We start from the raw sequence: 25,508 nt of genomic DNA on the forward strand, positions 1-25,508 counted from the left end.
GGCCCAAAAGTATGTTTGGAAAGTCTTATTTAGGGTCTTATAAGAAAAAATTTTTTACCCAAAAATTTATAACATTTTCATCTTTTTTTTTCCCAAAAAAGTTTAAAAAAAAAATAACCAAGTTTTATTTGAAATTTTTAAAATTTTTAAAAGGGAAAAATAAAGTTTAAATTTAACCTCTCGACCCCACCTTTTACGGGGGAAATTTTTGGCCCCGTTTTGGGGATTCACTGTAAAATTTTTGGGGGAAAAGTTCCTTTGTTGCTATTTTTTTTTTGGTTTGAAATTATTTAAAATTTTGTATTTATGAACCAAAAAGAGCATTTTGGGCATTTTCCATTCAGGGGCCAAAAACTGGGCCCTTTTTTTCCCCGAAATCCCTGCCCAAAAAATTTGGGCATTATTCAAAAAAATTGGGCCAAAAAAACCCAAAATTTTTTTAAAATTTTAGATTAAATTTTGGGGATTTGAAAAACCCTTTTATAACATATACAAATTTATGGCTTTTAAAAAACCAACTGTAATGTTTTTCGAGGAAAAGTCCTATTTTGGGTCTAATAAGCCTTTCAGTTATCAGGGTGTTAAAATTTCCCATTTTTTCAGATCGTTCAGCAGACCCTTTTTGTCGTGTTATTGATACTGTTTGTTTCTTTAGCTTGAACTTTTGGAATGGGTGGTTCCAAAATCCCGCTTTCATAGCTTTTGGGGATTGTATTTAAATTTTTTTCCCTTTGGTTGGTTTTCCTGCTTTTTAGTTTTTTTCCCTTTTTGGGAGTTCCTTTTATATTCCTGCAAAGGTTCCCTAATGAGATCCCCCTTTTAAAAAACCCGTTTGTTTAGTTTGCTCAATTGGGTTTTTACGTTTTTGGGCAAACCTAAATTTTTTTAACTGGGGACCTTAGCCGATTTTCAGGAATTTCATCAAAAAGGGGATCATTGAAGGTTTCCCTGGGCCCCCCGTATGAACACGGCGAAAGTCTCTAAATTTTTTTGTAAATTGTACATTTGTAAATGTTAAATTGTGCTCAAACCCCCGGGGTAGAGGGGGGGGACGGTACATTGGGATTTTCAACCGTCAGAAAAGGCTCAATTTAAACCAAAAGCGTTTAAGCCCATCAATTTGTTTTATGGCCTTTTTATATCCCACCCCCCCTAATTACATAAAAATTTTTAATTTCTCTTAAAAGATCTAAAAAGCTTTACTTTTTTTATTGATTGAGGTTAAAAAAACCCGTGATCCAAAAGAGCGAAATTTTTGTTTTTTCCCGGGTTTAGCAAAAAGTGGAGTTTCCCCCTTTTTCCCATTTTATTAGGAAAAATTTTCTTATCAAATTTCATAAAATTTTATCCCCTTTTAACAAGAACGATGTTAAAAACCAAGCTTTTCACCCTTTTATTTTGGGAAATTTTTAAGATTTTAGAGAAATATAGACAGATAAGAGAAGCCACCCCTACCTGGTTACTGGGCTAAATGTAGGCCCTATGGTAGATTCACTGTAAATTTTGGTAAATGTTTCACTTGTTTGCATTATTTTTTACTTGGATTCTGAAATATCATTCATTCAGCATGTATAAGGCACGAATAGATGCATTTTGTGTGTTTTCTGACATTCAGGAGACAAAAAACTGGCCTTTTTATCCCAGAAATCGCTGCAAAAATTGGCGCATCTATGCAAAATATGGTCAATATTCAAATTTATTCAAATTTCAAGATTACTTTATTTTATATTCGAATTTTATAACATATACTAATGATTTACGGCTATTAAGACCAACTGTAATGTGTTCCGAGAAAAGTCTTATTTCAGCTCTTATAAGAAATATTTCTTAACAAATTTCATAACAGATTCAGTTAATTGAAACCACCCCAACTTGTTTACTGGGCTACATTTAGGCCCTATGGTAGATTCACTGTAAAATTTGGTAAATGTTTCACTTGTTTGCATTATCTTTTACTTGGATTCTGAAATATCATTCATGCCGTCATGTATAAGACACAAATAGATGCATTTTGTGCATTTTCTGACATTCAGGCGACAAAATACTGACCTTTTTATCCAAGAAATCGCTGCAGAAATAGCCGCATCTATGCAAAATATGGTTAAAAGTCAAAACTTTTCAAATTTGATGATTATTTTGCATTGGAAACATCATTTTATAACATATACAAATGATTTACGGCTATTAAGGCTTATTTCAGCTCTTATAGGTTGAAAGTCACTATTAAATTCAAATCCCTCTTTGTTTAATATAAAAAACGACATCTTCAGGTGGTCTTTACGTATCTTTATAGAACATCACTTTTTCCTACACCTATTTTTCATGAAAGTTCCATCATAAATTAACGAGAAAATGAAAAGAAAATAGGGGTTGAATTGTTCCTACTGAAATGCCAGTCAGTTGTGGTCCGCTACCCTAAAATGGCATATATTTGCTCTTGTCCGCACAATAAACTTCGATATGTGGGATGTATAAACATGAAAACCATATCATTTCTTGCAGAATGTATTCTAGCAGTGAAAAAATGTGATTAAAGCACTCGTTCTACATGAATTTACGCAAAAAAGGGGGAAATTTGGATCTATTTACTATGGACTTCTTTCGACTACACCAAGGACGAATTACTGACCTTATTCCTTTATTGGCAAGGTTTCTTCTGCGTCTTGGCTGTTTGTGCTACCACCTTTAGTTGTTCATTTTTAGATTAAACTAAAATAGATTAGATTTACTGGTCTTCGTTTAATTTACAAAAAATAAACAATTCAACACAGTGTGACTTACTTCGGAGCGAAATCTACGTGATTAACCCCGTACCCAGCTCTACTGAACCCAGTGAACATTACGGCTAGAGACAGTAACACTACAGCAAGAGCTCGGTATTCACAGTTACAGAACCCCGTTGCTATCAAACATCCGCCGGCGCCGGCAAATGCTGAAAATAAAACTTGATGTTATAAGTCAAAACAGAAGTAACAACTGTCAATACAAACACAGTAAAGATGTAAGTATGTGATTCCCCTCCCTATCAAGCTATCGCTTTATTAGAGTCAAGTTAAATCAAGAGCTGGAAGACAATGCAGGCAGAGTAGACTAATATCTCGACGACAAACCCTTACAAAACAAATTTGTCACTCTCTTAATATATAAGAAAAGTCATATACTAAAGCATGTTAAACAAAAATATGGGACTGGAAGCCAGTTTATTCCTTACCAAATGTTTGGAAAGATTTCCGCGTTAATGTGGTTGAAAGGATCTGGCGTGACCGAAGGAAATCTGCAAACTGGCCAGCAAATATTGCAGAGAAAAACTGACAAATGTATGGTACAGCGGATAACGCTCCATTCTGCAAATATAGGAAATGACAGACGCAGTTTATAACTTTTCTTTATAATGTACATATATTTAAACTGTTCTGTCCTAAAGACCGTTCTTTGCACGTAGATGCATCATGCTGACCTACCGAACGCAGTTCTCGGTCCTTTCCGTCAAACACCGGTAAGATATCAATAATCGCAGATGGGTCTGCAAGCGGAAATGGTAACAAGCAACATTCGATGCAATGATAGGATTCGCCTCTAGAATTACGCCAAATTATCTTCTTTTTTGTAACAAATGAAAGCATCTGATTTAAGGACACCTGGTTTAAGAACCCTTTTTTTGCTTAAGAATCTCGAAAAAAACCCAGTTGAAATCAGTTACGAGAAGCGCCGATATAGTTATATTATAAAATATTGTAAGAAGGGTTTATTCAAACTTACCGCTTTTATATCGTATTTGAGAACCTCTTTCATGAATGTTGGAATGTTGGTTAGGAGTGTATAGGTTGTCCAATTATTGCACACGTGCGCTGTGAGACACGCCCAAAGACACGGGGGCCTCGCCATAGATAACCATGGAACTGAAGTAGTCTTGAAGGAAAAAATAAATGTAGTTTAAAAACACAGCCACTGCATTATTTATTTATGAGCAGCACTATCAGAAATTCTGAACATTTTGTTTACTTGATGATTATGACAATTTTCCGTTTCAAAATTATCCTTTTTGTCAAATTTAAATATTTGTACTTTGTACTTGACATGATAAAAGATCACATTTTGGCTATAATTACAAACATGGTATAAATGCAGGGGTTTAAATGTATTTTCTTTGCATATGAAAATGCTTATATTCAAAATGTATTTTTGATGCGGACCCAGCGGATTCACCTTAACGAGGCTATAACCTACCCGTTTTTCAGTATCATATTCCACGTTTCTTGTTATATATCTAATTTCCTCTACCTCAATTCTAGGGTGAGATGTCGGGGTGTCTGCTGATATATATAGCCAGGCCAGTGACCACAAAATACCCAGGCCACCTAGGTAGTAGGATAAACGCTGTGTAGAGACTCACAAAGTTTTCAAAAAAGATGGTGTTCCGTTAGGGCCTTTGTTGTTTCGCCCCTTCGCCCTGTAGGTTGTTATTGAATACCAGTATCGCACTTTCGCCTTTGCATCGTATTACCGTAATATCGCCCCATTATGATTGTATGTCAGTTTCATGGCATTAACATATGCTTAGTTTTATGTTGTTACTTAAACATGTTTTTCATCCGGTAAATAAAAATTGCCCATTTTCAATTCTTAAAGGGCGAAGGAACGAAACAACGATGTTCCTGACGGAACACCGTAAACATTAGATGATTCGCATTTTTTCATCATATAACAATGTAGTGCAACTTCTACAGAGAAATACCTCTTTCAATGGTGAAATGGGTTTTCCGTTCTAGAGGTTATTGTTGTGACTCTTATTAAAATGGAAATAAAATATATATGCCACTTGGCGGAGGTACTTGCTAACTAGAGATGTACTTTAATACATCATTCAACATAATACAATTTTACAGCAACTCAAGCTATTTTTAATTTATCCACAAAAATCCATTCAACTGAGACCTTAAAAATATCTTAGCGTTGGAGCAACATTTTCGGAAACATTTTTGCAACATCATACAATGTACATTCAAATCCATAATTTAGACAGAAGTGAAAATATTTTGTACGTGTATTTCAGAAATTTAAAATCTTCTATGAATTGCCACGGTCATGCTTGTAAATCTATATAAAATATTACTTTAAATAACTGATTTTAGTATGGATATAATATGTCAAGCATATATGACTAAGTGCACATTTTTTAAAAGTACTTTGTTCGTGGTGCCTATATTCACACACTGCGCATGCAAATGACGGTGGCATTAAATGAGCGACCACTGGAATCACAAATAAGGTATATATGCCCTAATATATGAACTGTAATTTACGCAGAAATGTCAACGTCGTTTACCTGTGACGTAGAAGATCGATCCCCAGCCGTTATCGAAACCATATGCACATAGTAAACCGGATGTACTGAACGTCAAAACATTGCCGAGTGTTGTACCTAAAATATAACATAAACGTAAATAACTAATATCATAAATACATAAACGCTGTTAAGTTCACCTTAGACCAAGATTCAATATCATTCTGTGTAGAAAAAGCGTAGTTTAATTAGAGGCACATCCGTGTACTTTTGTTAACACTACATTCGGCAAATTACTTAAATAAATATTTATATTCGTACAGTACCATCTCAGCGTGGTGCATTATCATAATATTATACTGATAACAAGTGCATTTTTGATACAAGGCACCAAAGACGCCGCGAAAAATGTGTGGCATGTATCATTCCCAAACAAGCTATCCTCACTAATGTGTACAAAGAAATCTTCATTTGGTCATATTTCCGCTTTCGTTTAAGATATGTGTACAATTAACTCCATCAATATAGAAACATGTGCTCAAGCAATTTTGCTAAGAGTTATCTTGGCATCTAGTAAATCATTTTGGGATGTCATAAGTTTAATTTCCTGCATATCATGCAAATTATGCATATTTAACCTTTAGGCATTGGAAAGGCACGCGCTACTACAGCTATGGTGTCAAGCATGGCCTTTAATTGTCCATAGATTAGAGGTGTCATTTTCTGTACTAAAAGTTTGCTAACAAACATTTTTTTTTTATATAAATAACAGTTTTTTAACAGTTTTATTTCATATAAATCCATTAGGCTAAGAAGCCCATGAGGCATACAAGTACAAAATGTTATGGTGAACAGTAACAGCAATACACAAATATTGACTATGAATACATATGAAACAAGTAAGTAAATATCGTAAGTATATAGTTTATCCCAATGGAGAAGGTTCTATTAAGTTGAAAGCAATCTCTAGCTTTCAATGTCATTTTCATACATGTACATATAACTATACATTTTACAACACAATCAAATGTCTATAACATTCCAGTTGTGCGTCACCTTAAAAGAAACGAAACAGAAAGATGACAGGCTGGAATAGAACTGCATGTACTTACATCATGCAAGAATATATAGAAATACAATATGAGAAAAATAAGGAGTAAAAAAGTGCAAATTATCAGAATCATTATTTATATTGATATTCTTATTCACAGCACTATGGTTTTGTTACCAATGACTTTTCTAGAAAATTCATTTATATTTCAGGGTATATATATAAAAGTTAGAACCCTTATTATTTCACAAAAAGTGAAGTCTGATGAAAAGAGCGAATTCTCTGCTGTTTATATACATGTCTCAAAGTCGCAAAGTATGCAACGAATGTCTAGAAACAGTAGAAACTCAAACAAAAGGATTTGAGAATATATATACATACTTCTTGTATGGGCAAAATAATTTGTCGGTGCTCGCCATAGTGCAATAATATTCTCATAGTGTGATTAAAATAGCCCTAATGCGTATCGATATTATTGTGGAAAAGCGAGTAGCAGCAAAGAATTGGGGCACTGCCCAAACAAAAAGTACCTGCATAGCACAACGTGGTGAGTTTGCTTCGCTCCATCTTCGGTGCCCATCTGCCCCACATTGCATGCATTGCTGGAAAATTAGTTGCCTGCATTGAAAGATAAAAGTTAAACCTGTTTCAGTAGCCTTTTTTTTACTCCATTGGGTAGCTGTTTAGCACAGGGTTTAACTGTAGATGTATAATTGCCTCAACGCGAAACTATTGCTATGTATAATTAACTGGACTATAACATATGTTAACCAGTATTGCACTCATGCAAAGAAATGCTGCATGTATAACGGAACATTAAATGTATGTTTGGGTGAATGTTTGCACCCTCAAACGGCTTGTCTTGCTTGCGATCTGTAATAAAGATCCGTAATTCAGCGAAATGGACACAGACAGGGCGGAATGGGCAGACAAAGAGGAATTGATGGACATGCGAGTATCAATAAACATCACTGTGTGACATTTATAAACACAAAATGAGAAGAAGAACGGAACGTACTGTAAGAAGGCCTAGCAGCACTCTGATAGTGTAGACAAGGTAGACACTGGTTCGAGCACATACTGGCATTAGTACCGTCAACACCGACGACAACAATATTGTCACAAATAATACCATTTTTCCACCATACCTAAAATAATGTACAGGGATTTTACAAGATGAGTTATTCGCATTACGCTGCACTACAATTCACCAAAGGGAACTACATAAACGGAATTTAATAATATCGCTGATATTATTGCATATTACTCCATACTGTTCTACATATATGTTGCGTCGCACTGCATTACAGAAACATCACATCGCGCTGCATTAGAGAAACATTACATCGCGTTACATTACAGATGCATTACATCACACTGCCTTACAGAAACACTACCTCGTGCTGCATTACAGAAGCATTACGGCGCAATGCATTACAGAAGCACTACATCGCGCTGCATTACAGAAGCATTATATCGCACTACATTACAGAAACACTACATCGCGCTGCATTACAGAAGAATTATATCGCGCTGCATTACAGAAGCATTACATCGTATTGCATTACAGAAGCATTACATCGCGCTGCATTATATTATATCGCATTCCATTGACATTACATTTCAGTCACAGTAAAGTAAAAGTAAAAATATTCAATATCTATCAAATGTTTGTGTTGATTCTTTCAGTATCATGTAGATTGCAACATTTGCTCGCACCTGTCTGCAAGCCATCCGCCGGGAACCTGTGTCACGATATATCCGTAGAAGAATGAAGCCAAAATAGACGATTTGGTTCCTGTACTCCATTCAAGCTCTGTTCTCTGTAATCAAACAAAGTATTATAATGTCGTATCCCATTGGTGGTATCATTTTGTATAACGAAAGCACGAAACTACAGCGAAAGTACGATGACGAAAATACGATGACGAAAACTCAAACAACGAAGTTTTACGATTTTCGCATTTTAATCATCATCATTTCGACTTTTCACAATCGTGGCTTCACGTGTCAATGAATCGTGCGTTTGTTTTTTCAAGTTAAACTTAAGTCGAAACTACGATAGTGAACAGTTGAAACAGTGGTGATGAAATGTTGAAACTACGATGTTGAAACATAATCCACGATGGTGAAATGCCGAAACTAAGATGATGAAAGTACGAAATGAATTTCTGTTTTCATCATCGTAGTTTCTTTATTTCGACTTTTCAACATCGTAGTGTTATTCTTTCGTTGTTTCGAGTTTATAATAACCCTTACAGGACACAGGGAATTAAAGTTAAAAAATAAAAATATCAAAAATATGTCCTTTCTAGAGGCAATAAAAGGTACTTAAGGTAATTAAAACGTTTAATTCGTTCATCAAAAGTGATTAAATTACTAAGAAATTAACTTTTCAGGTGGTATATATCAGTTACTTAGTATTCATATAAAAGCTGCATAAAACGTCAAACTTACATCACTAGAGTGCGAAGCTGCCTTCGTTTCCTCAATGCATGCAACATCTGTAGGTATGCCAGTCGTAAAATTAGTAATATTAAGGTCAACATCCACTAAATTTGTCGGCTTCACCATGCAGACAACAGCGACGCTTATGTTTACTCGTAAAGAATAGACAACGCCAAAGTCAAGGAACCCAATGTACGCCAATATCCATCTTTGCGAACAAAGAACGGATGCGTCTTCTGAAACAGACGGCATAGAAAATATATTGAGAAGGCATGTGCCATTTTATAATGTCCGTTCATTAACAAAATTCAGACCTAGAGTTTCATAATATTATGAAGTTGCCGATTCTGCCGAAAGTTCGCAGACAAACGCAACACTCACATAGCGGGTTGTTTACCTCAAGCGGACACCACCGTGTAGGAGTACTTGGCGCATCCTACTATTTCAAGTGAAATCTGTGAAAATTCCAGCATGCTCCTCATTTCGAGTCTCAGACAGTTTTTGGGTGGTAACATTCTCAAAGTCGGACTGAACTTATACTATTTTATATACATTTGGTCTATGTCGCATAAAGTTTGACAGTTAGCATATAGGTTTTTGTAAGCTCACTGATACCGCATACCGATGTCGCATCAATAACACACAATGTCACGACAGTTCAATGGCACGAGTTATGATAGCAAAACAGACGCCATGACGATACAGCGAAGACACAATAACAAGACGAGAAGTAATATCGCGTCTAGGTTATAGTGTCTTCACTCTATCAACATCATGTCATCGTGCTGTCGAACTGTCGTGTCATCATCGTCGTGGCATCGCGTGTACCTAATACGGCACAGAAAGCACGATGGCCCTAACCGGACACAGTACATTGCGGATGTGGTCTTTTTGACATCGATAGAGAGAGAGAGGGAGAGGAGAGGGAGAGAGAGAGAGAGAGAGAGAGAGAGATTGTATTTGGTGAACAAGTATTTGGTGAACAAGTACTTACATGAGTAGTAATTCCGCGTCAGGTAAAATTTCTGTATTCAAGAATTTTAAAATACAAATACACATACATGTAATTATAAATACATATAGTATGTTTTGTGTGGAAAATTTAATTTCAGATTTTAATTTCAATCTTGTTACAATATACAATAATCCGGTATGCCTAACAGTAGTCAATGTATTCATGTACATAATGTTTTAATTAAAATTTTATGTATCAATTTGCAAAAGCTGTATTTTCAAAGTGTAACAACGGAAAACTGTTCAGATGCGTGAAGTTGGTAGTGGGTTAGACATTAGACATTCGTAGAGACATTCAAAAATCGCGGCGAATGCCTATACACAGATCTAATGTCTATTTTTGAATGTCTAATGTCTATACAGAAAGACATTCGCCTCGATATTTTTGAATGTCTATACGAATGTCTAATGTCTAACCCACTGACAACTCCACGCACCTTAATGATTCGTCTCCCCCCACCCCACCACCCACAAAAAAAAAACAAAAAAAACAAAGTACATGAAATATTGAATTAAGTCATACCTTCTTTTTCTGTGCCCTTTTCTTTGTTTTCTTTCATTTCTAGCTTAAGATTTCACACGGCAATCTCCAAACACGGTATACTGTATGCAAAAGCAGTTTTTAGTGCAAGGGAGAGTTGCTAGTACTCAAATATTCGGTTCTCGGTGAAGTAAACGTCTTGTGTGGTAATTAAAGCTTTCCTTTCCAGGTACTTGGAAAAGCTTTTACAATCTCACACTTTAGTAATGGTTCTTATCGTTGACCTCTGAGATGAAATAAAATCAAATGAACCTACGGTAAGATTAGAACTTATGTCAAGAAATCATCACATATTCTTGATTAAACAAATACATGTACTGGTAAAAATGCACAAATCTAAATCATATCAAATGATACAAAAGTACATGAGTATCGAAATATTCGCTGTTTTTGTTTTGTGTCCCTCACACTTCTTTTGAGGGCGTGTGTAGTGGGGGGGGGGCACTTAAGGGTTGTCCTTGCCCGTCCTTCCGCCCGTCCGTCCGAATTTGTGTCGAGCATATCTCATAAAGGAATCTAACAATCTAACCCAGAGTCATCAAACCTCACAGGATTTTTATTCAGCAAGGGAAGTAGTAACTGGTATTTCCCACAGCCAGGCCAGAGTTACGGCTCTTGATTACGTCATAATATGAAAGGAAATCCAGTTTTTTTCTCTCTAAAATTAAATGCGCACTAGAACCGACAAATTCAACAGTTGGGTAATAACAATAATCAAAGTACTGTATTTTGCTATCAGAAAGAGCTCGTAGAACACGAAATGCCACCCCACCCCCACCTTTGATGCATTCAGTAACTGCACGCGGAACAGAATGTCAAGTTTGAAGATCCTGGGCCAAAGCATTCTTGAGTTATTATCTGGAATCGGTTTGATTTTTTAAGTTATAGTCCGGAAACGGTTTAAGTGTTCCGGGTCACTATGACTTTGACCTTTGACATACTGATCTCAAAATCAAAAGGGTCATCTGCTGGTCATAATCAACCTTCCTATTAAGTTGTGTGATCTTAGGCCTAAGCGTTCTCAAGTTATCGTCCGGAAATTGTTTAACTTTTCCGGGTCAAGGTGACCCTGACCTTTGACCCACTTATCTCAAAATCAATTCATCTTCGAAGTGAGGTGTGGGGGTCGGGTGGGTACATAATATTAGTATATATATAGAGGAACCTCGTCGAAAATCAGACATATATACAGCACTATCAGGAGTAGTTAAGCATATTGTTAGAAAATACATACATTTTTCAAGGTTAATGAGTTATAGGCCTTTGAATTATCTCTACTTCCGCGTCATACAATATCATTTAATCATAAATTTATTTTGAATAAAAATGTTCATTTTTTTCTACCTTACTACAACTTATTAAACTTACTATAAGTCGGATATTTAAAGCCTAGAATCATAACTCAATCTTGATTTTTCATTTTGTTTACATATTTCATTTTACAACTTTGTTACTGCTGAAAGTTAAAGTATTAATAGATGGCAATGAAGGAAATACAAAAAAACTAAACCCTGTTTTAAACATTTATCAGTTTATTTCTCTCTTTTTTTCGCACTATAGTTTTTGAATTGATGGACTTAAAGAATTGTTGATGTTTAAATACATTAACCGTAGCTTACCTTTAATAATTCCATCAAAATTCTGCTAGATTGAAATACTTATTGCATGGCTTGCCCTAGTATTTCCCGAGGCGACTAGAAACAACCTTGCAGGCAGATAAACCGTTACCAAATGCGACAATCGTCGCGTCACAAGAAAAAACTAACCCGTTTTAATGAATAGCAATATATGAATATTAAAATATTTGCATGCATGTTGCAAGAATGAAATATTGCCATAAATAAATGGTGTATATAAAAATGCAAAATACAAGGTACCTTATTTAAAGTCGGTTTTGAATATAACATTTAAAACATTAGGTACATTGTATCAGCTATTTTCTAACTATAACAAAAACTTAGTTTCATTCCACAAAATAGAAATCTCGCAATTTTATAGGTATGCACATATATTCGAGATTTGTTGTTAGTTAAAAATGTCAGCAGTTTTAACCTTTAGCCTGCTGGCGGCAAGTGATTTTGCCTTCGCGACCAGAGCAGACCAAGATCAGCTGACCATGGTCTGCATGGTCTGCACTGTTCGCTTTTCAGTGAACATCCCTTCGAATAATAAGTGGTATTGATCAGTCCATTTAAGAAAGGCTAAAGGTTAAGAGAGCAGTGTTTTACTGACTCCGAGTTAAGACAATTCTTTTTATCACACTATTAGAATGATGTTTGTAACAATAAATGGAATTTCCTGCAAAGAAGCGTGCAAGGTCGCACATTAAAACCGTAATCGGCCTTTTCTACTTTTTAAGGCATATATGATATGTCTTAAAACAAAATATGAATTTACAATTTCTGTTCTTCAAATCCATAGTTAATTTCTCCAATGTTTAAACTTATTTTCACATTATTATCATTTTCCAATTCGGCTTTTCTCGTCTCGTTGCCCTTGGGCGATTTCACCGGAATCTCCACTTCAAAGTCTTGATCTTTCGCCCAGTCCTGCAAACGCAAGGAATATCATACATTAGAAAAACTATGCTTCTAAAAGCAAAACTATAAAGTCCATATATTTTCTGACAATATAGTAAATATTTAATGAAGTATTTTATGTTACTAAATACTTACAGTTAATACTAATCTGTTATAAATCTATTTTTGTAAGAATAAAGTTCTACATTTTCTATTATCTATACTCTCAATACCGTGATTTCACTCATCACGAGAGTATGAGAAAAAAAACCCCGGAAGTTCCTTTAAATATTGAGCTTCTGTCACTTTCATACGAACTATCATGGAGTCATGGAAAAAACTCGGGACGTCCCACACTCGAAACGAGTTCTTTGTCACATTTTGTCAGGCGGTACAAAGATTATGATTTGGAAATAAACACATTTTATATGTAGATATGACATGAAAAAGCACATCATTATCACTGCGGATTTTTTTTTTTTTACGGAATCATATAATGCGTCGTAGACTGTGCAAACTATTGGTAGGTTCTTCACTGTCGTCAAGTTTATTTTGAGTCTATTTTCCACAACTTTATCACAAGCGGCATTTTTTAAGTTTAAATCTTTTCATCGTTCTATTTTCAATAAGCTTGATGTAAAACTTGTTACGTTCTCTGGCGAGATTAGTTCTGCTTTTGCAAAAATTTGGTCGACAAAATCATTTTTTGTTGATATTCTATACAAATATGACGCAGCTTCTTATGAGATGATATGGTTTCAAACATGCTCTTGAAAGTGTACGTATTTAGGTGTTCAGTTATTACTTCATTCATTCAATGTATGCGGTGCTAAATCCAGACAGTTCAAATCTTAAGGCATTTTAGGTGTAAGCTCAAAAACGTATATACGTGTAGCAAACAACTTCAGTAGACGACATAGATTTGATGAAAAAAAAACCGTAAAAGGATGAATTCACAACCTCTCATATGTTACACTTCTTTAATGTGAAACTTCTCTAAACTGACACCTCTCAAATTTAATCTCTGTAATGTAACATCCCTCTAATGTGACCCTCTCATATGTGACATCTCTCTAATCTGACACCTCTCTAATGTGAACATCCCTAATTTGAAACCTCTCTTATGTGCCCCTCTTTAATGTTACAATAACCAAGCTACGTACCTGTAACTCCCCAGACCCGAACAAACAAAATATAAGAATACCAAAAGCATCAAATCCAGCACAAACGTAAAACACATTTCTCCATTCTTCGGGAGTATTCTAAAATAAATGCAAAATATCCAGTATGTATATGATAAAAATAAGACATTGGCGGTCACCCAACTTTTTATGGATTCTTACGTTGTCAATTATTACAATGCGAGTAGTACCAGGAAAAAATTATAGTAGTGTCTGACTTAGTCCAACGTGTGGCGTAACTGTCACTTCCGTTATATGTTTCCCGGATATGTTTCCTGGACGGACCGTCAGGGGAGGTAATTAGAGAGTCACGAATGGTGATTTCTGTCCGCATTACTGGCTAGCCAAAACGTGTATACACTCATATGTTCAATTTTATTTACTGAAGTCTGAAAAGTGTATAAATACTACCAAATGGTTAAATGTTTCTTCAGTGTCTTTTTTGTCTGCTGCCGTTTGATTTCAGACTCGACAAGCAAACGAAAGGACTGGACACCAATAACTCCAGGCTCACTCCACTGAAAATTGTCTCAAACAGGTGAGAAAACAAAAGGAGCCACGCCATGAGAAAACCTACACAGTACATTTGCGACCAGCATGGGTCCAGACCAATCAGCGCATCCACGCAGCCTAATCAGGATCCATGTTGTTCGCTTTTAAACCATATGTGAGTTAGAGAAATCGTTAGTGAACAAAATGGATTCTGATTAGACTGCGCGGCCGCGCTGGCTGGTATGGATACATGCTGGTCGGAAATGCACCACGTTTGTTTCCTCATGGTGTGGAACAAATATACATTTTGATGACGATTTTATTTCTATTATATAAATAATACTTACATTAGGTGTGAGATATCCAGCTAATAAAGGCGCTGTCATGCCCGGTATGGTTGCCATGGTGTTTGTAATTCCATACAAAACACCTGCATACCTAAAATCGAATAAACACAGCAAGTATGAGTCTAATCAGAAGTCTTAGAAAAAGGTGACCAAAATGTCATTTTTAAATTTTATTTTTTTTGTATAGATCTATATATATCTTTTCTTTGTTGGATGTAAATGAAGTCAAAGGACTGTTGATTAATTACAAAACAACAACTGCAATAACATTTTTTTTAAAATGAGTTAAGTGTCTCAGACTAGTCTGAAATGATGTGCAGAAGTCTACAAGTTAGTACGAATATTAAAAACTAATTTGGATTTCATTTGTTATTTTATAATGTCAAGCATCTAAACCTTATATCAAATTTCGTGTATTCGAAGACCTGTTGAAGTTCACATGACAATCGTGAAAATTTTCGTATTTCTGTATCCTCCGTTAAACGTATAAACATAATGCCGATTATATTGCTTTAGTAACTGCTATCATCCATAACCCGGCAAACATTTATATATCGGACCTGTATCGGCAATGCGGTATGTTTATGATATCGGCCCGACATTAAACCGATGTCAGACATAGCCGCTAACCGCTAGCAGTCAGAAAAATATATTCGACCGGTACTACATTAAGTATTGGGCCAATGACATAATTTAAACCATATGTCGGTCCTATACTTAGTATAGGACTAATATGAAATACTGACTGGAATGTGGTAAACAGTACATATATAGTGCAAAAGAACATTCCATACTGACTTACCAATCAAATGTTTGTACAAAAATAAAGTTTGATAGCCCGGAAAAAGCATCAAACTTTCTAAAAATGACATGTTACATTTTCCTTGTGGTTAAAAGGTACTGGAAAGGAGAATCTTAACTCCAAAATGATTTTCTTTTCTGTAGTCACCTGCAAATAACATGCAAGTGTGATACGATATTCATTACAACTGATTTTTTTCTTTGTTTTGGATATCTTTGAACTGGATTTGGGGGAACACACATTGGGAACATGGCCAATATTTGCTCCCTTAGGACAGCTGGAAAAAGTGTTGTCGCCGATTCGTCTTTCTTGCTGGCTGAATATGTCAATTACCAATGCCAAGAAACAGAAAACATGGTCGCCATCAGTTTTGATTTTACAGCTAATGATAATTCTCGGTCCAAAGGTCGGTAAATTTTGATTAATTTCGGGTTGTTATACCGGAAACACGCCTATTACTTTTTTGGCCTTAACTAAACTTTGTATAATATTAAAGAGATGTTTTTTTTCTTTTGAAGTATACTATGCATTCAAACTTACTTTGGAGCAAAATCTACATGATTAACTCCGTACCCAGCTCTACTGACCCCTGTGAACATTACAGCAAGGGATAGTAAAGCTACAGCTAGGGCACGGTGTTCACAGTTACAGAATCCAGTCCCAATCAAGCAACCGCCGGCGCCGGCAAATCCTGAAAACAAAATTAGATTTAACAAGTCATGTCAAAATGTTTAGAGACAATAAAATTAAAACCAGTGTAAGAAGTTTACAGTTACAAATCTCGACAAAACGAGGTCGGCAAATCCTGGAGACAAAATAGTTTGATTGCTTACCAAATGCTTGGAAAGATTTCCGTGTTAATGTAGTCGACAGGATCTTACGTGACCGAAGAAAATCTGCAAACTGTCCGGCAAATATGGCAGAGAAAAACATGCAAATGTATGGAACAGCGGATAACGCTCCATTCTATAAAAAAAGCAAAAGATATAATCATATTCTTCGATCTGGTATATAAAATTATTCTGTCAAGTAACAAGTGAATGCTTGCTTGTATCTTAACAAAGGCTGGTGAACAAAAGAAAACATTGTACATTTAACTTTTGTCTGAACAGATTACAATCAGTAACTGATCAAGATACACTTTAGGTATAGTCTAAAAGTCCGGTGACAGGACCTACAGCTAGACTGCTATATGTGACCGATAAATGATAGAACAAAAGCATGTAACATTGTCCTAGAAATGTTATCTCCCTTTTTGTTTTACAATAATCCAAGGCAGTTAAATTAGCTAAAAGCTATGATTATATTCTTGATGTTTGGGTGTGTGTATGGGTGGGGGGTAGGCGAGGAGGGGGTGTAAAAACATTCTTCCCCTTATTGACAATACACATCACAACAAATCTTTATCAGTACATCTAAATGCTGTCTAAATTGGCCTTTTTCCTTTGTCTCCTGTTATGTTATTTCGGACATAAATCAGTTTTTGGGGTTAAAATTGGGGTAGGGAGTGGGGGAATACTGTCCATCCTCTCTCAAAATTGGGGGAACCCGGACCCACCCCCACCTCACCCCCTGCTTTTACGCCTATGGATTAATTTTCGTTTTGTGAAATTTTAGCACTCAGACATTATTGCAAAATATCAATAGGAACACCGTTTTATGAGCATTGCGAGATACCGTGTATGGCAAGCCAATTGTCCAATAATTACGTGAACCCTAGTTAACGGTCGAAAAAGTAGGATTAACGATCGATAAACTAGGTTTTTCAAATACTAACCTATATTTTCAAGCGAAAACATAGGATAACGCCGTGAACCATAGTTCACGCTCGTAAATGTAGGTTCACGATTGTAAACCCCAGTTCACGGTCGTAAACATAGGTTCACATTCGTAAACTATGGTTTACGAGCGTGAATCAGGGTTTACGAACGTAAACACAGGATAACAATCGTAAACATAGGATAACGACCGAAACTCATAGTTCAATCGAGAAACCTAGTTTATCAAACGTAAACCATGGTTTACGGTCGATATATTTGGATTATAGAATCAACAATGAATTTCGGGCGTGAACATGGGTTTACGGCCATGAACTTATGTTTGTGAACCTATGTTTACGACCGTGAACCATAGTTTACGGACCTGAACCTATTTTTTCGAGCGTGAACCTATGTTTACGAAGTGAACTTGAATTTACGAGCGTGAACTTAAGTTTACGTTCGATAAACCAGGTTTTTCAAACGTAAAACCAGGTTTTTCAAATACTAACCTATTTTTTCGAGCGAAAACATAGGTTAACGTCGTGAACCATAGTTCACCGAAATTCATAGTTCAATCTCGAGACACCTAGTTTATCGAGCGTAAACCTGGGTTCACGAGCGTAAACTATGGTTTACGCCCGGTATCTGATGTTTTCATTCGAAAATATAGGTTAGTATTTGTAAAACCTAGTTTTACGTTCAAAAAACCTAGTTTATCGATCGTTAATCCTAGTTTTTCGACCGTGAACTGGGTTTCACGTAATTATTGGACAATTGGCTTGCCATAACCGTGGGTTACTTAAGGCAAATTTTCCAAAGCAAAGCTCCTGTATAGATTTCTACTCCTACTGAGGTCATGGTAGGTAGACGATATATATTTTGCGGAAAGTTAATGCACAAATGTTTATAATGTTTTCTTAACATTCTGTTTATTGTTTTGCTAAACAATTCTTTCTTTTTAATGATTTGGTTATATCAGTTAAATCTTTGATTGTTGATTCCACAGCTTCACAAATGCTTTGGTCCGTGGGGAAGTATTCCATCTATGTCAGATCGAAAGGACAAACGTTCCTGATTTTTCGAGGAATGTATCACAACCTAATAATTTTGCATCTTAGTGTCGAGAGAGTGATACTTCCCTTAAATTAATCCGGTTTTTTTTCTTCAAACTTACCGCTTTTATATCGAATTTGAGAACCTCTTTCATAAATGTTGGAATATTGGTTAGGAGTGTATAGTTTGTCCAGTTATTGCACACGTGCGCTGTGAGACACGCCCAAAGACACGGGGACTTGGCCATAGATAACCATGGAACCGAAGTAGACTGAAAACAATCATTATTACTCGTAAGGGTTCAGCCAAATGATAATATATAAGATGGTACAGGTGGACAACTTTTAAAGGTCTGACAGGTAGGATCGAACATCTCTTAAAACAGCCAACACCCGTTCTCATGGCTTCTCTTTTTCACGATACTGCTTCAGTTTAAAATCGTCTCAGCTTTAAAGTCTTCCATTTGTTTTACTCCCAGCCAGCATGACTATATCGACCCTATATAGGTATAAAATGTCGGAATATCGGCAAAATGTGCCGACGTAGGGCCGACGTCGGGCCGTTGTGAGTGAGTGAGTCAGAAGAAATATCTATATTTACAAAAAAAATGAAAATATAAATATGTTTGAAATTCTAATTGAACAATTTTGATAGTGTTAAGAATATACAGAAAACTTACTTAACTGTATAAAATATGTAGTATATAGTTGTGAAAAATATTATATCAATAAAATCAAATAACCACCATACACATGATGCAAGACACATCTGTTCTCAAGTAAATTACTCTGAGAATTTTAATAAAGTTTATTATTGAAGAAAACTTTGATGAAGCACTGCGTGTCAAACTATTTCGCGACAACGATGTGATCTGCCAATATCGGGCCGATATCATTTTGATGTTGGCCAAATATCGTTTGCCAATGTCGGACCGATGTCATTATGATGTTGGCCCAATATCGACTGCCGAAATCGGGCCGACATCATTCCTAATTGCAGCCGATCTTGAAGCCGATATCGGGCCGTTATAGACAACGACGTCAGTTTGATATCGGGCCGATATAGAATGCTGGCTGGGCTGTCAGCTAAATATTTTGGTAGGGACTAGACTGTTTACATGCAAGTTTTAGTTTAGAAAGTCAACATTGAACACTGATTCACGAGAGCGATTCTATGACCTACCCGTTTTTCAGTATCATATTCCACGTTTCTTGTTATATATTTAAGTTCTTCCTTTTCAATTCTTGGATGAGACGCCGGAGTGTCTGCTGCTAAATATAGCCAAGCCAAGGACCACAAAATGCCCAGGCCGCCTGGAGAATTCAAAGTTATGAAGAGACTCGGAAATAAATTTAATAATATATGTATTAGTGAGGTTGTTTTTTCATTCATTTCAATATTAGATCTATAAGCATCTAATATGTAAAAGTATGATAAATATACAAGTTAATCATACGCGTTTAAAATGTGATTTAACGTTAAGCTACTGTGCAAATTATACATATTTAAGAATTGAGCATCGAGGGCATTAGCCCGAGTGTTTAAATATCCAAACGTCAGAACAATGGAATACAAGAACTTCTTGATTATTTTCATTCTAATAATCATGTTAATGAAAACATGATGATAAATATTATCCAAGTTATAATTAACCGGATGTCATGCAGCTATTTGACGTCATAACTGACGTCATAATTGAGGTTTAACGTTCCGTGCGTCAATCGTTGTTTATCGAAGAATATACAACGTTTGTTTTCCTTGTTTTGATTTACAAAAGATCGAGTCATGATAGAATTAACAAATAATCAAGGCCTTCGCGTTGTTTATCGTCTAATTTACCACGGTTCAGAGTTCAGATGCGTAGGAATTGAACCACGAGGGCGTTAGCCCGAGTAGTTAAATACTGAAGCATCTGAACGATGAACCGTGGTAAATTAGACGATAAATCACAAGAAGGCCTTGATTGTTTTCATTCTGACATGCACGATAATATATTTCAATAAATATTATGCTGGAATTCATTTACGCTAGGAGCAATGTATCGGACGCCAGGCGGCTACATGACGTCATAATTGCGTCACGTCTCTACCGTCCGCGCGTCAACCGTTGTTTATCGCAGAATATACAGGCTTGATTTTCTTCTTTGTTTAACGGAAATCAATTCGAGCATGTTAGAATAATAAAATCAAGGCTTCGAATGTTTATCGTACTAATTTATCATGGTTCAGGTTCAGATGGTAAGGATGAAACACGTGCGTAGCGAGGCTTAGCCGAGTGTTAAATACATGAAACATTAAACGATGAACCGTGGTAAATTAGACGATAAATCACAAGAAGGGCTTGATTGTTTTCATTCTGACATGCTCATTGACATATTATAATAAATATTATGCTGGACTTCATTTAACCGAGGAGAAATGTATCGGACGTCATACGGCAATTTGACATCATAATTGACGTCATAATGCTATCTTACCGGTCCGCGCGTCAACCGTTGTTTATCGCAGAATATACAGATCTTTATTTCCTTCTTTGTTTAAAAAACAAATCGAGTCATGCTAGAATAACAGATACAATGTGAATTTGTTTAGCCTACCTGTTACGTAGAAAATCGATCCCCAGCCGTTATCAAAACCGTATGCACACAGTAAACCGGATGTACTAAACGTCAAAACATTGCCGAGTGTTGTACCTGAATACAAATAGTAAACATTTTTACTAAAATAACACAAATACATAAAACGAAAACACAGAACCGACGTAAAACATCCATAACCCTGGTACGCAAGGATAGCTCCAATATTACATTTTACAATATCGACGTATTTTTATAAAACATAAAGAAAATGAGCCAGTAATATCTACGTTGACATTTTATGAGTATAAATAAAAACAGCAGAATCTATTTATTTTACTTTAAACAATTGGCATCATACCTTGCATATTAGATAGCCGACTGCATAGTTTGCAGACTATATGTGTGCACTTACAAATAAATGTTATTTATTAATTTTAGATTTTTTGATTTACAATACCAAATAAAATATTGTTTTAATTTCATGTATTTTTACATAAATCTGCAGACGGGTCCCTAAATGATTACACCGTTATTGGAATAAAACATATACAATAGTACAGTGAATAAATACACGACACTCAAAACTTTAAAACCAAATTATTGGCAAAAAAACAAGCCGACCACTTCTACAGTAAAATACCATTCAACTACTGTTAAACCTGTCTTAGCGGCCATCTGCATTGATCAGTCATTTGCCTTAAGCAGCCAGTCAGCTAACTTTCTAAACTGGCTTTTTGTTCTACTTTCAACATTTCTAAAGCAGCCAAACTGTGTTGCCTCCTTGACGGGCTGCTTAATTAATACAGGTTTGACTATACCTGCATAGCACAACATAGTTAGTTTGCTTCTCTCCAACTTCGGTGCCCATCTACCCCACATAGCGTGCATTGCTGGGAAATTAGTTGACTGTAAATGAAAATCAAATAAGTGGTCTAGTAAAAGATAATACATCATTATAGTCTCTTAACGTAACAGTAGTGTCTGTTCTGTTTAAAGTTTTACCAGTTTTACACAAGTAGTTTTACACTCATAAACAATAAGCAAGTCAAATGATGTTCTAAAGACCACCTTCAAACAAAGACCAACACAGTATAACTTGCCACAATTTTTCTCTTCTTGCAGATATTTTGCATACAAACAGTACAATTTTACCTGTTGTGTGAGATCGTGAGTTTACAGGGATCGCCTTTTCACTTTCCAGAGGCGGTCTTTATAGACAGGGTTCCTCTATAGAAACATTTGAATCCTCACGCAATCGCATATGTGCAATTGCGTGCTGTATAAGTATAAAAGAGAGCAGAAAGGACGGGCTCTCAAACAGTATGAACAGTGCTAAAATGCAACAGACGAAAACTATTCAAATCCGCCAGACAGAATTTAAAGCAGGGAAAAGATAGACATATGAAAATCACGTCAATGGCATACGTCCAAAGACGATAAAAAAAGCAAAGTAAACGTACCGTAAGAAGGCCAAGCAACACTCTGACAGTGTACACCAGGTAGACGCTTGTTCGAGCACATACTGGCATCAGTACCGTCAACACCGACGACAACAATATCGTCACAAATAATACCCTTTTTCCACCATACCTAAAATAACCGAAAGAATAACTGTCCATTGCCGTAACATCAATCTTTTTATTATCTCACTGTATTACATTACATTGCACTGCATTCCAATACATTACATTATACGATTTCATTACAATATATTTCAATGAAAAGCATGACAGCGAAGTTGCATTTCAATAAATTACATTGCATTACATTGCACTGTATTTCAATAAACTTACATTACATTGCACTGTATTACGATGAACACTATTATTATCACAAGTATTAACCACATAGCATTGCATGATAATTGCATTACAGTGCTCCAGAGAATGGGAAGAAACTACTCGTGGAACAAAATTCTAAAGCTAAGATTAAGTTTCGAGGAACTGTTGTTGTTATTCATTTAGCTGTAGATGGTGAGGAGAGGAGAACGATGTAAGTTAATGCACAAGAATCGTATCCTGTCCAGTTATCTCAGTATAGATGGCATTGAACCATCGGTCACTGGAGGTCTACATTTCACGGTGGCCGTTTACTGCAAGTCCATGATCACTGAATATTGGAAGCGAAAGTAAATAGCTTTTGCATTTGGTGTTTACTGTTTTAAAATCCTATTCTTAATGAAGTTCCTTATATCTTATATCTTGATTCTTGTATGGGAGTTGTCATTTATTTGCAGAGAGCTAATAGACCCATGGCCAACGTATAAATTTGACATACTGTAAAATTCGACACAACATAGCAGTATCTTTCCTGAAAGCCATCCGCCGGCAACCTGTGTTACTATATATCCTTACCTATCTGCAAGCCATCCGCCGGGAACCTGTGTCACTATATATCCGTAGAAAAACGAAGCCAGAATAGACGATTTGGTTTCTGTACTCCATTCAAGCTCTGCTCTCTTTAATACAACATTTTAGTATTTTTATGGATATCCTAGTAGTCTTTTAGTACTTAACATTTTATGTAAAGTTAAAAAGGAACAGAGAAGTGTAATCATTATGATGCAAAACTATTTCTTTTTAACGGTTTAAATCTGCTTACCATTTTGGATTCGATAAAGGGAAGTAATAACAGATACTGACATTGACAAAACTATCTTATTTATTTCAATATATGGCACAGTTTCATGGAAACTTAAATACACATCCTGGTTGTAGCAGTATAACTATATTCATTATATATTTTCTAAGTTTGCCATACAATTCTCATTTAACAAGAATATCTTAACGATACAATATCTAAAATTAAGGTTTTATGTCATTCATGTAAAAACTAAATTACTGTTATTTTAAACATAAAACGTCAAACTTACATCACTAGAGTGCGAAGCTGCCTTCGTTTCCTCAATGCATGCAACATCTGTAGGTATGGCAGTCGTAAAATTAGTAATATTTAGGTCAACATCCACTAAATTTGTCGGCTTCACCATGCAGACGACAGCGACACTTATGTTTACTCGTAAAGAATAGACAACGCCAAAGCCAAGGAACCCAATGTACGCCAATATCCATCTCTGCGAACAAAGAACCGGTACATCGTCTGAAACGGGATAAGATTTTCAAATGTATAAAGCGTTTCAAAATACCTTGGCAATTCATGAACAGTGTCCGGCCAAAACTATTAAGCAAACAGCTTCATTGGTCTACGTTGTTCCATAGCATTAACCATTTGTTTAGGTCTACCAACAATAAAGTAAAATGCACGGGAATCAATTGGTCAAATCCGCACTATAATAAAACGTAGTCAATTCCAGCGCTTCTTATTTTGTTAAAATGTGTCATACTAAGAAGGCATTCGTGTTACTGTAGGATAGAAGTAAAATCTCCAAACTGTTGGTGCGCTTTTGACTTTTTATGTCAGAAATATAAGATGATAGGTTCTATTTGATCGATTCAATCACAGTATAAGAAGTAAAACCAGTCAAGGACTCGCCCATCCCATCCCCCTTTCCATCCACCATTCCAACCATAAAATCAAAACAATATCAAACAACCCGCAAGCCTGTAAATCAAATATGTTTTATGCGGACAATCATTTGCATAATATATCAAACGGTTGTATGCTGCACACTAGCTATCAAACTGTTTGAACAAGGCCTTGCAGCATGCAATAGTCCAGTTTGGTAAAATGCATTCAAGTAATAAATGTGCATCAAAATCAAAATTAACGCAAAAACACATAATGTATCATTTGTTTTTGATGCCCCCCCCCCCCCCCCAACTTTTACAAGTATTGTTAAAACGTGACAAAAGCAAAACACATGCTTGATTTAATTCGTTTACAAACTGTAGAAAATGTTAAAGCCGTACCTTCTTTTTCTTTGTTTCCTTTCATTTCTGTAGTCAATATGTCCGTGTGTCGCAGTTTTTTATATACATGTATGTATAAATAAAGCAGGAGAGAGTTATTCAAATATTCGGTTCTCCGTCCAAGTCCTCTGTCCAAATAAAAAAAAAGAGTTATCAGGCAATTCAAAAGTCGTTTGCTCGCTTGTAATATAACTCTCTCTCTCTCCCTCCCTCCCTCCCCCCCCCCCCCCACGTTCTCTCTCTCTCCTCTCTCTCTCTCTCTCTCTCTCTCTCTCTCTCCCCCCACTCTCTCTCTCGTTAGCTGCATATATAATTTTACTCTTAAATTATACTTGTCCTCCGAGACTCAATAAATTAAGCATCTGTATGGACTGTATGGTATAAGATGGGACTTTGTGTTGCTGAAAGAAAGAATGTCATTTTTAACAATTCTTTCGCTACAAATTCTCATATTCACTTAAATACACATATCTAAAGCAAAACTACATTAAAGTTAGAAAAACATTAGCACGGTTTAGTGATTAATTTTCGAAAAAAGAACTTTAATGTTTTAGACTGTCTAGCTGATG

At 35.8% G+C, this 25,508-nt stretch overlaps 2 protein-coding genes across 3 annotated transcripts in view; both read right to left on the bottom strand.

Annotated features, from left to right (window-relative positions):
* The window catches only part of LOC123526880 (uncharacterized transporter slc-17.2-like), a 30,459-nt gene extending 20,102 nt beyond the window's left edge, over positions 1-10,357 (bottom strand). Inside the window, exons 1-11 of the mRNA XM_053522633.1 lie at positions 10,321-10,357; positions 8,793-9,019; positions 8,055-8,158; positions 7,354-7,483; positions 6,866-6,953; positions 5,327-5,422; positions 4,228-4,358; positions 3,760-3,909; positions 3,212-3,344; positions 2,782-2,932; positions 1,957-1,963 (exon numbers count right to left, since the gene is read on the bottom strand). Coding sequence (XP_053378608.1) covers positions 1,957-1,963; positions 2,782-2,932; positions 3,212-3,344; positions 3,760-3,909; positions 4,228-4,358; positions 5,327-5,422; positions 6,866-6,953; positions 7,354-7,483; positions 8,055-8,158; positions 8,793-9,019; positions 10,321-10,357 — 1,254 coding nt within the window. The remainder of the gene's footprint in view (positions 1-1,956; positions 1,964-2,781; positions 2,933-3,211; positions 3,345-3,759; positions 3,910-4,227; positions 4,359-5,326; positions 5,423-6,865; positions 6,954-7,353; positions 7,484-8,054; positions 8,159-8,792; positions 9,020-10,320) is intronic.
* A 1,543-nt stretch (positions 10,358-11,900) lies between these two features.
* Positions 11,901-24,165, bottom strand: LOC123527570 (uncharacterized transporter slc-17.2-like). 2 transcript variants are annotated; one of them, XM_053522768.1, is made up of 12 exons: positions 23,943-24,165; positions 23,425-23,528; positions 22,531-22,660; positions 21,889-21,976; positions 21,089-21,184; positions 19,675-19,805; positions 18,614-18,763; positions 16,513-16,645; positions 16,220-16,370; positions 14,878-14,968; positions 14,021-14,119; positions 11,901-12,887 (listed from the first exon to the last, which is right to left on the bottom strand). In XM_053522768.1, exons 1-12 carry the CDS (start codon positions 24,057-24,059, stop codon positions 12,732-12,734), a joined length of 1,446 nt encoding a protein of 481 aa, XP_053378743.1. In that variant the 5' UTR covers positions 24,060-24,165; the 3' UTR covers positions 11,901-12,731. The 2 variants fall into 2 exon arrangements, with proteins under 2 accessions (XP_053378743.1, XP_045163065.2); XM_045307130.2 differs by lacking the exon at positions 23,425-23,528 and having other exon boundaries at positions 23,943-24,134.
* Positions 24,166-25,508: the final 1,343 nt, after the last annotated feature.

This window comes from Mercenaria mercenaria, chromosome 14 (assembly GCF_021730395.1).
Source record: "Mercenaria mercenaria strain notata chromosome 14, MADL_Memer_1, whole genome shotgun sequence".
NCBI lineage: Eukaryota > Metazoa > Mollusca > Bivalvia > Venerida > Veneridae > Mercenaria > Mercenaria mercenaria.